Source organism: Balaenoptera ricei, chromosome 7, assembly GCF_028023285.1.
Source record: "Balaenoptera ricei isolate mBalRic1 chromosome 7, mBalRic1.hap2, whole genome shotgun sequence".
In the NCBI taxonomy this organism is placed as follows: domain Eukaryota; kingdom Metazoa; phylum Chordata; class Mammalia; order Artiodactyla; family Balaenopteridae; genus Balaenoptera; species Balaenoptera ricei.
The window spans coordinates 66,507,739-66,520,246 of record NC_082645.1 but is presented as its reverse complement, the minus strand read 5'-3'; the positions used below and the strand labels follow the sequence as shown (position 1 = coordinate 66,520,246).

General features: G+C 39.4%; 1 protein-coding gene and 1 long non-coding RNA gene across 52 annotated transcripts in view; one reads left to right on the top strand and one right to left on the bottom strand.

The window, feature by feature from the left end:
• TTN (titin) overlaps positions 1 to 12,508 on the top strand; it is a 285,370-nt gene that overhangs the window by 211,071 nt on the left and 61,791 nt on the right. For all 44 annotated transcript variants that reach the window (XM_059928202.1, XM_059928193.1, XM_059928195.1 and 41 more), the window contains 16 exons: positions 878 to 1,174; positions 1,285 to 1,584; positions 1,670 to 1,984; positions 2,069 to 2,217; positions 3,304 to 3,454; positions 3,544 to 3,825; positions 5,158 to 5,460; positions 6,150 to 6,452; positions 6,550 to 6,831; positions 6,932 to 7,231; positions 7,325 to 7,627; positions 7,723 to 8,031; positions 8,145 to 8,426; positions 8,549 to 8,848; positions 8,935 to 9,228; positions 9,319 to 12,285. In XM_059928202.1, the coding sequence (XP_059784185.1) occupies positions 878 to 1,174; positions 1,285 to 1,584; positions 1,670 to 1,984; positions 2,069 to 2,217; positions 3,304 to 3,454; positions 3,544 to 3,825; positions 5,158 to 5,460; positions 6,150 to 6,452; positions 6,550 to 6,831; positions 6,932 to 7,231; positions 7,325 to 7,627; positions 7,723 to 8,031; positions 8,145 to 8,426; positions 8,549 to 8,848; positions 8,935 to 9,228; positions 9,319 to 12,285 (7,137 nt within the window). The remainder of the gene's footprint in view (positions 1 to 877; positions 1,175 to 1,284; positions 1,585 to 1,669; positions 1,985 to 2,068; positions 2,218 to 3,303; positions 3,455 to 3,543; positions 3,826 to 5,157; positions 5,461 to 6,149; positions 6,453 to 6,549; positions 6,832 to 6,931; positions 7,232 to 7,324; positions 7,628 to 7,722; positions 8,032 to 8,144; positions 8,427 to 8,548; positions 8,849 to 8,934; positions 9,229 to 9,318; positions 12,286 to 12,508) is intronic.
• LOC132369055 (uncharacterized) overlaps positions 1 to 12,508 on the bottom strand; it is a 45,644-nt gene that overhangs the window by 16,090 nt on the left and 17,046 nt on the right. For 4 of the 8 annotated variants that reach the window (XR_009504229.1, XR_009504231.1, XR_009504228.1 and 1 more), the window contains exons 5-6: positions 3,555 to 3,655; positions 19 to 168 (exon numbers count right to left, since the gene is read on the bottom strand). This is a non-coding gene — a long non-coding RNA (uncharacterized LOC132369055). Of the gene's footprint in view, positions 1 to 18; positions 169 to 3,554; positions 3,768 to 12,508 lie in introns of all 8 variants that reach the window. The other 4 variants (XR_009504233.1, XR_009504235.1, XR_009504234.1 and 1 more) reach the window with 3 other exon arrangements.

Sequence of the window (12,508 nt, the reverse complement as noted above, 5' to 3'; positions counted from 1 at the left end):
GCAGGCTGTTTTACTTACCAGAAGTTAACACAGTTCCTCTGCATGCTCCTCAAAAAGGGCAGAAAGTAACCAGTTATTTGCTTAGCAACTGCTGAGACCCATTTATCTTCACAATCGAGCTTCTTTTTCTTAAGTAGAAACTTATATACCATCACAGCCATGAATAATCTGGGAACAGCATCAAAGGAAATGAGACTGAATGTCCTTGGTAAAGGTTACGTGGTTTTATTAAAACTACATGATTTTCTCTATTTGAGAAAAAGATATATCTACTTTAAGAGATAAAATATCCACACAAATATGGTAATAATTCTTCCTCTCATTATTGTTACCATCACTACTGCTGTGTATTTGTTAGTTCTCTCTTCTAAATTTAGGAAAGCTGTAGTCACTACTCCCTGTGCATATTCTTATACTAAATTCATGAAAAATGGAAAATTGCTTTGCCTCTGCTAGCAGTTAGTTATATTTCTTAAAAGGGGTATTCATCTCAGAACAAACAAAGTAGGTCCCCTCATTAACTCTGCATAAATATTAGGGAATATCATGAAAGAACTCCCAAGTCTAAGATACTATAGTTTCACTTCTCTCTGCCCTTTTTCAATATCTACAGTCATAATGATGCCAGGTAAGAGAGAGACAGTAGCTGATACATAGCCACATGTAGATCAATAAAGGATGATGACCACACATGCCTGTTCCCTAAACTGGTATAAATTAGCTGAAGACAGATCTGTTCTTTATGTCAGGTAGGGCTATAAAGCCTGCTTATAGTAGATCAAATAACTAACTTTATCATCACTGTGAATTCTACTTTCGATCCTTTAGTGTTTGTTTTATGTTCCTAATGACAACGTTTTTTTAAATAATAATCTAGGCCCACCTGCAATTGAGCTAAAAGAATTCATGGAGGTTGAAGAAGGAACTGATGTTAGCATCGTGGCCAAAATTAAAGGTGTGCCATTCCCGACACTAACCTGGTTTAAAGCTCCTCCAAAGAAGCCTGATAACAAAGAACCTGTTGTCTACGACACCCATGTCAACAAACTGGTGGTGGATGATACCTGCACTCTAGTTATTCCACAGTCTCGCAGGAGTGACACTGGCTTATATACCATCACAGCTGTGAATAATCTGGGAACAGCATCAAAGGAAATGAGGCTGAATGTCCTTGGTAAAGATTACATGGTTTTATTAAAACTACACGATTTTCTGTCCATAAATGTAATATCTGTCTTTAAAATCATTCTCCTAATAAAGTTTTCTTTTTTTAAACCATTTTAGGTCGCCCTGGCCCTCCAGTGGGACCAATAAAGTTCGAATCTATTTCAGCAGATCAAATGACATTATCTTGGCTTCCACCTAAAGATGATGGTGGGTCTAAGATTACAAACTACGTAATTGAGAAAAGAGAAGCTAACAGGAAGACATGGGTGCATGTCTCCAGCGAACCTAAAGAGTACACATACACAATTCCAAAATTGCTAGAAGACCATGAATATGTATTTCGAATCATGGCCCAGAACAAATATGGCATTGGGGAACCTCTTGACAGTGAACCAGAAACAGCAAGAAACCTCTTCTGTAAGTAGGACATGTTTCACATTCAAAGTCACTCTTATTTGTGTTTTTCATAATTTCTTATAAATCACTGTGATTTTTGTCACAGCTGTCCCTGGAGCACCAGATAAACCAACAGTTAGCAGTGTGACTCGAAACTCCATGACTGTCAACTGGGAAGAGCCAGAATACGATGGAGGCTCTCCTGTGACAGGATACTGGCTAGAAATGAAAGACACCACTTCAAAGAGATGGAAGAGAGTTAACCGAGATCCTATCAAAGCCATGACTTTGGGTGTTTCTTATAAAGTGACTGGTCTCATTGAAGGTTCTGATTATCAATTCCGGGTATACGCAATCAATGCTGCTGGTGTGGGTCCAGCAAGTCTGCCATCAGACCCAGTGACTGCTAGAGATCCCACTGGTAAGCCTTAAAACCATTCTTTCCCCCCGCCCCAAAAGTGCCATGGAAAAGTCAAGAATACTAATGCATACTGGTTCTTTCCAGCCCCTCCTGGACCTCCATTTCCCAAAGTCACAGACTGGACTAAATCATCTGCGGATTTGGAGTGGTCTCCCCCACTAAAAGATGGTGGATCCAAAATAACGGGATACATCGTTGAATATAAAGAAGAAGGAAAAGAAGAATGGGAAAAGGTAGCTAACACTTGGCATTATGGAAATGTACTATGAATAAACTGAACATGTAGTAGTTATTCTCAATCCCATTTACTCCTATCTGTATTTTTTAATTAAGAAATCAGAAAAATAACATATAATTTAACTGATAATCCAAACATCTCTTAGGTCAAAAAACCTAATCAAAAGTTAAGTCATGTTATTGTTAACTTATCTTTTGGCTATAAAGCCTGAAAAGATGGAATAAGTGACGCATATATGTGGAATCTAGAAAAATGGTACAGATGAACCAGTTTGCAAGGCAGAAATAGAGACACAGATGTAGAAAACAAACGAATGGACACCAAGGAGAGAAAGCAAGTGGCCGGGGGCGGGGTGGGGGTGGTGGGATGAACTGGGAGACTGGGATTGACATGTATACACTAACATGTATAAAATAGATAACTAATGAGAACCTGCTGTATAATAAAATAAAATTCAAAAAAAGAACCTATTTTATCAAATTATATAATAAAATGTACATAGATATATATAAAAAAGGATGAATAAGTAAATAGTACAGTTTTTTTCAACCACTTGACAATATTTTAAAACATAATTCCTTCCATTCAGTATTTACCTGTAATATCTGATCCCTAGAACCTAAATTGGCAACAATTTTCCCAAAGAGAGTAAATATGCTGTTGCTATGCTTTGGAAAGCTATTAAAACAAAAAACTACAGTAGTCCCCCCCTGATTCCCAAGGGATACATTCCAAGACCCCAGTGGATGCCTGAAACCACGGATAGTACCAAGCTCTCTCTCTATATATAATATGTTTTTTCTTTATTAATGGGCAGGTAGCATATACAGTGTGAACATGATGGACAAAGGGATAGTTCACTTCCCGGGCAGGGATGGAGCAGGATGGCCCAAGATTTCATTACGTTACTCAGAATGGAACGCAATTTAAAACTGATGAATTGTTTATTTGTGGAATTGTTTTCCATTTAATACTTTTGGATTTCCGTTGACTTCAAGTAAATGAAACCACAGAAAACAAAACCACGGATAAGAAAGGATTACTGTATTCTAATTATAAAATGCTTGTGATTTTTCCCTAGGCTAAAGAAAAAGAAGTGAGAGGAACAAAACTTGTTGTGACAGGATTAAAAGAAGGAGCATTCTACAAATTTAGAGTTAGAGCAGTCAACATTGCCGGCATCGGAGAACCTGGGGAAGTCACAGACGCCATTGAAATGAAGGACAGAATTGGTACTTACTAATATTTCTATTATTTTATCAATATTTCCATTTTGGATTGGAAATGAAAAGCACATTTGTTATTTTCAATTGTTTTCCAGTATTACCTGACCTTCAGTTAGATGCCAGCGTCAGAGACAGAATTGTGGTCCATGCTGGAGGGGTGATTCGGATCATCGCCTATGTATCTGGCAAGCCTCCTCCAACCGTTACCTGGAGTATGAATGAAAGAGCTTTACCTCAAGAGGCCACCATTGAGACCACAGCCATTAGCTCATCCATGGTCATCAAGAATTGCCAGAGGAGCCACCAAGGCGTCTATGCTCTTCTTGCCAAAAATGCAGGGGGGGAAAGAAAGAAGACAATTATCGTTGATGTATTAGGTAACAACTTTCAATTCGTCCATGCGTCTTTAAAAAATAACACTTTATTTCATCTACAATAAAGCTATATTATTTTTTTAAAAAACTATGTTACAAATATTTTGGAAAATAAGAAAAATCACCCACAATCCCATTGACCACTATTAGCATTTTTAAAAATTTCCTCCTTTTTTTCTATCCTATCCATATTTTATATGGCTGTACTCCTGCTATAAAGTCTTATGTGCTGCCTTTTTATGTAACATGCCACCATAAGCACTTACTATGTTACTATATAGTTTTCATAAAAGCAGCTTTCCTGCAAATGTCCATGAATGTTTAACAATTTGCTAAGGTTGACCATTTTCACATCATAGGACCTGTCAGTTATCATAATAAGACAAAAGTCCCTTTGAAGGTGTCAGTATTCTAATTGAAGAGAAGCATCGTATTTGGTTATCAATATTGCATTTCTAGTCACAGAATATCGAGTTGAACTCTACGAGGCTTGTTCATGCCTCTCACTGGCTGCTCTACTCCAGTGATTTGCTCAGAAAGTGAAGCCCTCCCACTCAGATCTCTCTCTCAGCACCTCTCTAGGCACAACCATACTCCAAACACTCAGTTGTTATGTGAAAATAACCAGTTCTCTATTGAACATAATATTATGAAAACATGTTTTGCTTTCATTAATGAAAATGGCATGAGGAAAAAGATCTCACTGAGCAATGGTCCTTCAAGCTTCTAGGTTGTTTCAAACTCCTAAACAGTCTTCTGTCCAATGGCTATTACTTTAAGAACTGGTGTACTTCCAGGTTAAATTCCAAACCTCTCAAAGGTCATTCTGAGATTTGGGGTCTCCTGTGCTGCTCAGATTCACTGGTCATCCAGAAAAAAATTCTCTCCCCCTTTCCCCTCTGGAGAGTAAACTGGACACAAAAAGTAGTCATGCCACTCTTCACCCCTCTCCTGTCTCCCTCTGTGCATTTTCCTCCCAACATTGCCCTCTTATCTGACTCACAAATTACTAAAAAAAAATTTATATGTGTGTGTGTGTGTGTGTGTGTGTATGTATGTATGTGTGTATATATATATATATATATATATATATATAAAACTGTTCCTTCAGTTTCTACTAAAGCAGGGGCAACCAGTAACTACTGCAAACCTACTTCACTTTAAAATATGGTTGAATATAGACACCAAGGAAAGAAAAAAAAAACAATTAACACAAAATCTCACTCTTTTCATAACAACATTTTTGTCTCCCTTTTAAAAACAGGGGGTAACAAATATTGAGCCCAGTAGTCCATTGATGTCAAACAACTGAAAACCTTTTCCTCTTATTTCCAGATGTGCCAGGTCCTGTTGGAATACCATTCCTGTCTCACAACCTAACCAACGACTCCTGCAAACTGACATGGTTTTCTCCAGAAGATGATGGAGGCTCTCCAGTCACAAATTATGTCATTGAAAAGCGGGAAGATGACCGCAGAGCATGGACCCCAGTGACATACACAGTTACCCGACAAAATGCCACCATCCAGGGTCTCATTCAAGGAAAAGCCTACTTTTTCCGAATTGCAGCTGAAAATAGTATTGGCATGGGCCCGTTTGTTGAGACAACAGATGCGCTTGTCATAAGAGATCCAATAAGTAAGTACAATTTAAAACAATTTCATCTTTAATCACTTTTTCACTCATTTAATAAAAGACTATAGTGACAAAGTAGGTACACAAATGCCAAACATTTCATTCATTTGGCAAGCATTCATTAGGCAAATATGTAGTCTCTGATGTTGGTAGTATTTGAACGTGACTATGAAAGAGATTGTGGGAATATATATGATTCTTCAAACCCTCCCATGTAATACTACATAGATTCTTTTTTTAATTTCCAACTTAATGGCATGAACATGAAGTATTTTCCTAACTCTAAAACTACCAACTCTGGGGACTTCCCTGGCAGTCCAGTGGTTAGGACTCCGAGCTTCCAATGTGGTGGGGTGGCGGGCGGGTTCGATCCCTGCTCAGGGATCTAAGATCCCACAGGCCGTGTGGCGCGGCCAAAACATTTTTTAAAATAAATTTTGAAACGCTAAAACTACCAACTCTGGGGGATTTTCCTGAATTATTTGGCCTCAATGAACCTCTATTTCCTCATCTGGAAATTAGATTGTATTGAGTGGCTTTCAGCTCTACTCATTTTATGTTGAGATTTCTTTTGTTACTTATCAAAACAAATAGTTTAATGTTTAAATGCAATCCTCAAAAAGCATTATTTACTACATTTTCTATTACATTCTTAACATGACATTTGTCTCACTGTCATTCCACACTTGCAGCTGTACCAGAGCGTCCTGAAGACCTAGAAGTCAAAGAAGTTACTAAAGATTCTGTTACTTTGACTTGGAATCCCCCTAAGTATGATGGCGGATCCGAAATTATCAACTATGTCCTAGAAAGCCGTCTCATTGGAACTGAGAAGTTCCACAAAGTTACAAATGACAACTTGCTTAGCAGGAAGTACACTGTGAAAGGCTTAAAAGAAGGCGATACCTATGAGTACCGTGTCAGTGCCATCAATATTGTTGGACAAGGCAAACCATCATTTTGCACCAAGCCAATCACTTGCAAGGATGAGCTAGGTATGTGTCAAATGCAGCTTACACTTTGAAAACTTGTACACTTATAGGTTTACCTTAAGACATCAAACTGACTTTCCTTTATAATTATACATTTCAGCTCCTCCAACGCTTGACCTCGACTTCAGAGATAAACTCACGATTCGAGTTGGTGAAGCTTTTGCCCTCACTGGCCGTTACTCAGGCAAACCAAAGCCTAAGGTTACTTGGTTCAAAGATGAAGTTGATGTGCTAGAAGATGATCGCACTCATATAAAGACCTCGCCAACAACACTTGCTCTAGAGAAGCTCAAGGCCAAGCGTTCAGATTCTGGCAAATACTGTGTGGTTGTGGAGAACAGTACAGGCTCCAGGAAAGGTTTCTGTCAAGTTAATGTCGTTGGTAAGTATTATTTAGCAAGAGTTAGAGACATTCTGTTCTTTCCAAAGCAGAAGTGGAAATAACATTTTGTGGTGTGATTTTTTTTTTTTTTTTCCCTCAGACCGTCCTGGACCACCGGTAGGACCAGTTGTTTTTGATGAGGTGACCAAAGATTACATGGTTATCTCTTGGAAGCCACCTTTAGATGACGGAGGCAGTGAAATTACTAATTATATTATTGAGAAGAAGGAAGTGGGCAAAGATGTTTGGATGCCTGTGACATCTGCAAGTGCTAAAACAACATGCAAAGTTTCTAAACTGCTTGAAGGAAAAGATTATATTTTCCGGATACATGCTGAAAATCTGTATGGAATAAGTGATCCTCTGGTGTCTGATTCAATGAAAGCCAAAGATCGTTTCAGTATGCATCATATTTCTTTTCAGTGATTCAATGTTTGATATTGTTAACGGGAAGAATTAAATTTCTAACATATTTTGCTAATGTTTGTTACAGGGGTTCCTGATGCACCTGACCAGCCAACTGTTACACAAGTTACCAAAGACTCTGCATTAGTCATCTGGAACAAGCCAAATGATGGAGGAAAGCCCATCACAAACTACATCCTGGAAAAGAAGGAAACTATGTCTAAACAATGGGCTAGAGTTACCAAAGAGCCTATCCATCCATACACTAAATTTACGGTTCCTGACCTTCTAGAAGGGTGTCAGTATGAATTCCGGGTTTCTGCAGAAAACCAAATTGGTATTGGAGACCCAAGCCCACCATCCAAACCAGTCTTTGCTAAAGATCCAATTGGTATAGTACTAAAGCATTCTTTCAGCTTTCATTTTATCCAACTTTGTTTTCAGCTATATTCTAACTCCTTTTTGGTTTTCTCTTTTATTATGTAGTGAAACCAAGTCCACCTATTAATCCTGAAGCAATAGATAAAACACATAATTCAGTTGATCTAACCTGGCAGCCACCACGTCATGATGGTGGGAGCAAGATTCTGGGTTATATTGTTGAATACCAGAAAGTTGGAGATGAAGAATGGAAAAGAGCCAATCACACCCCTGAGTCGTGTCCTGAAACTAACTATAAAGTCACTGATCTTTGGGATGGTCAATCCTATAAGTTCAGAGTAATAGCAGTCAATGTAGCCAGTGAATCAGATCCAGCTCATGTTCCCGAGCCAGTGCTAGTAAAAGACAGACTCGGTGAGTATAATGTTCTCAGCTGCCTTTGCAAGGAAGACAGGTTTCATTGTCTATGCTTAAGTGTAAAATACATTCACAAAACAAATCTGTAAGTACTGTTCTCTTTATTCTAGAACCCCCTGAGTTGATTCTTGATGCCAACATGGCAAGAGAACAACACATAAGGGTTGGTGATACTCTAAGACTTAGTGCCATCATCAAAGGAGTGCCATTCCCAAAAGTAACTTGGAAAAAAGAAGACAGAGAGGCTCCAGTTAAAGCAAGAATTGATGTTACTCCAGTTGGTAGCAAGCTTGAAATTTGTAATGCTGCCCATGAAGATGGTGGAATTTATTCCTTAACAGTGGAGAATCCAGCTGGTTCAAAAACTGTCTCGGTAAAAGTACTTGTATTAGGTAAGAATTTTAGTACTTGTGATGTACTTAATGCAATAGCATATAAAAGTAACTCTAAATACATTTTGAGTTCTTATCTGGATTAAATCACTTATATAACTGCATTACTTAACACTTTTCAGATAAGCCTGGGCCACCTAGAGATCTGGAAGTCAGTGAAATTAGGCAAGATTCTTGTTACCTTACTTGGAAGGAACCACTGGATGATGGTGGTTCTGTTATTACAAATTATGTGGTTGAGAGGAGAGATGTTGCCAGTGCCCAGTGGTCACCTCTTTCAACTACATCAAAGAAAAAGAGCCACTTTGCTAAACATCTTACTGAAGGCAATCAGTATCTCTTCCGAGTAGCTGCTGAGAACCAGTATGGACGTGGTCCTTTCGTAGAAACATCTAAACCCATCAAGGCTCTGGCTCCCCTATGTAAGTTGCTCTCTTTGGATACAAAAGTACTGTTTTACTGTCTTTGAGTATATTGTTTATTCATCATAACTTCTTCTTCTTAAAAGATCCTCCAGGGCCACCCAAGAACCTACACCATGTAGATGTTGACAAGACTGAAGTCTCCCTTGTTTGGAATAAGCCACATCGTGATGGTGGCTCTCCAATCACTGGATATTTGGTGGAATATCAAGAAGAGGGTGCCCAAGACTGGATTAAGTTCAAGACTGTGACAAACTCAGAGTGTGTTGTTACCGGACTACAACAAGGAAAGACCTATAAATTCCGTGTAAAAGCTGAAAACATTGTGGGTCTTAGTCTTCCTGACACAACTATCCCAATAGAATGTCAAGAAAAACTAGGTAATTTTTAGATTGGAATTATTTTCTTTCTTTTTTAAATTATTCATATTGTGAAAATCAAAATCTAATTTCCTCATGTTTCCTTTCCAGTGCCTCCATCTGTGGAGCTGGATGTGAAATTAATTGAAGGCCTTGTGGTAAAAGCTGGAACTACAGTCAGATTCCCTGCCATTATAAGAGGTGTACCTGTTCCTACTGCAAAGTGGACAACCGATGGGAATGAGATTAAAACAGATGAACACTATACAGTTGAAACTGACAACTTCTCATCAGTACTCACCATTAAGAACTGCTTAAGGAGAGACACTGGGGAATATCAGATCACAGTTTCCAATGCAGCTGGCACCAAAACAGTGGCTGTACATCTTACTGTTCTTGACGTTCCAGGTCCACCAACAGGCCCTATTAATATTCTGGAAGTTACCCCTGAACATATGACTATCTCATGGCAGCCACCTAAGGATGATGGAGGAAGCCCTGTGATAAATTATATTGTTGAGAAAAAAGACACAAAGAAAGACACATGGGGTGTTGTCTCTTCAGGAAGCAGTAAGACAAAGCTGAAAGTCCCACATCTGCAGAAGGGCTGTGAATATGTCTTCCGAGTGAAAGCAGAGAATAAGATTGGTGTTGGCCCTCCCCTTGACTCCATACCTACTGTTGCTAAACATAAGTTTAGTCCTCCATCTCCTCCTGGTAAACCAGTAGTCACTGACATTACTGAAAATGCTGCAACAGTGTCTTGGACTCTGCCAAAATCTGATGGTGGCAGTCCAATAACTGGTTACTATGTGGAACGTCGAGAAGTAACAGGCAAATGGATGAGGGTCAACAAAACACCTCTAGCGGACCTGAAGTTTAGAGTGACTGGACTCTATGAGGGAAATACATATGAGTTTAGAGTTTCTGCTGAGAATCTTGCAGGACTAAGCAATCCGTCCCCAAGTTCTGATCCAATAAAAGCTTGCCGGCCCATCAAACCACCTGGACCACCTATTAATCCTAAGCTGAAAGACAAGACCAGAGAAACAGCTGACCTGGTGTGGACAAAGCCTCTCAGTGATGGTGGCAGCCCCATTCTGGGCTATGTAGTGGAATGTCAGAAAGCTGCAGCAACACAGTGGAACAGGATTAATAAAGATGAACTCATTAGGCAATGTGCCTTTAGGGTACCTGGACTAATTGAAGGAAATGAGTACAGATTCCGTATAAAGGCAGCTAATATTGTGGGAGAGGGAGAGCCAAGAGAACTAGCAGAATCTGTGATTGCAAAGGACATCCTTCATCCTCCAGAAGTAGAACTTGATGTTACCTGTCGTGATGTTATTACCGTTAAAGTGGGCCAAACTATCCGCATTCTTGCTCGGGTCAAAGGCAGACCTCAACCAGACATAACTTGGTCCAAGGAAGGCAAAGTATTGGCCCGAGAAAAGCGGGTTGACCTAATTCACGATCTACCTCGTGCTGAGTTGCAAATTAAAGAAGCTGTTAGAGCTGATCATGGCAAGTATATCATCTCAGCTAAGAACAGCAGTGGACATGCCCAAGGTTCTGCTATCGTTAATGTCCTTGACAGACCTGGGCCTTGCCAGAATTTAAAGATCAGCAACGTAACCAAAGAGAACTGTACAATTTATTGGGAAAACCCTCTAGATAACGGTGGCTCAGAAATAACAAACTTCATAGTGGAATATCGCAAACCAAACCAGAAAGGCTGGTCAATTGTTGCTTCAGATGTCACTAAGCGATTAATCAAGGCCAACCTTTTAGCCAACAATGAATACTATTTCCGAGTTTGTGCAGAGAATAAAGTAGGTGTTGGGCCAACCACTGAAACAAAAACTCCAATTCTGGCTATTAACCCTATTGACAGACCAGGTGAGCCCCAAAACCTTCATATTGCAGATAAAGGAAAGACATTTGTCTACCTAAAATGGAGGCGGCCTGATTATGATGGTGGTAGCCCAAATCTATCATATCATGTTGAAAGGAAGCTGAAGGGCTCTGATGACTGGGAAAGAGTGCATAAAGGAAGCATTAAAGACACCCACTACATGGTTGACAAATGTGTTGAAAACCAGATTTATGAGTTCAGAGTGCAAACGAAGAATGAAGGTGGAGAAAGTGACTGGGTGAAGACAGAGGAAGTTGTTGTAAAGGAAGACTTGCAGAAACCAGTACTTGATCTGAAATTAAGTGGTGTGCTAACTGTCAAAGCGGGTGACACCATTCGACTTGAGGCAGGTGTTAGAGGCAAACCATTTCCAGAAGTTTCATGGACCAAGGACAAAGACGCGACAGACTTAACAAGATCACCAAGGGTCAAGATTGCTACCAGTGGTGATTCATCTAAATTTTCTCTTACTAAAGCAAAGCGAAGTGATGGTGGTAAATATGTAATTACAGCAACTAACACAGCTGGCAGTTTTGTGGCCTTTGCTACTGTCAATGTTTTAGATAAGCCTGGGCCTGTAAGAAATCTGAAAATTGTTGATGTGTGTAGTGATAGGTGTTCTCTTCGCTGGGATCCACCAGAGGATGATGGTGGCTGTGAAATCCAAAATTATATTTTAGAAAAATGTGAGAGCAAGAGAATGGTTTGGTCTACCTTTTCTGCTACTATCTTAATACCTGGTACTACAGTAACACGTCTCATAGAAGGGAATGAATATATTTTCAGAGTCCGTGCAGAAAATAAAATAGGCACAGGGCCTCCAACAGAAAGTAAACCAGTCATTGCAAAAACCAAATATGATAGACCTGGTCGCCCTGACCCCCCAGAAGTCACTAAAGTAAGCAAAGAAGAGATGACTGTGGTTTGGACGCCACCTGAATATGATGGTGGAAAGTCCATCACAGGATACTATTTGGAGAAAAAGGAAAAACATTCAACACGATGGATCCCTGTCAACAAGAGTGCGATCCCTGAGAGACGTTTGAAAGTACAGAATCTCTTCCCAGGACATGAATATCAGTTCCGTGTCAAGGCAGAAAATGAAGTTGGAATTGGAGAACCAAGCTTGCCATCAAGCCCAGTGGTGGCAAAAGACCCCATAGGTATGATGTTCTTGCTTTTTCTGGTATTACACCAACTCTTAATCTCAGGCACAGAGGTATTAGACAAATAAGTTAAATGCACAGCATCAAAACCTTAATCTTAGCCAGTAATTTTCCAAATAAATCTTTTACCAATTCGCCTAAAATGTACAAACAATGGTAGATTCTAGTTTTATGAAGGAAAATAAGGAGGACTGAGTAACTGAGAAATTGAATGTACTAT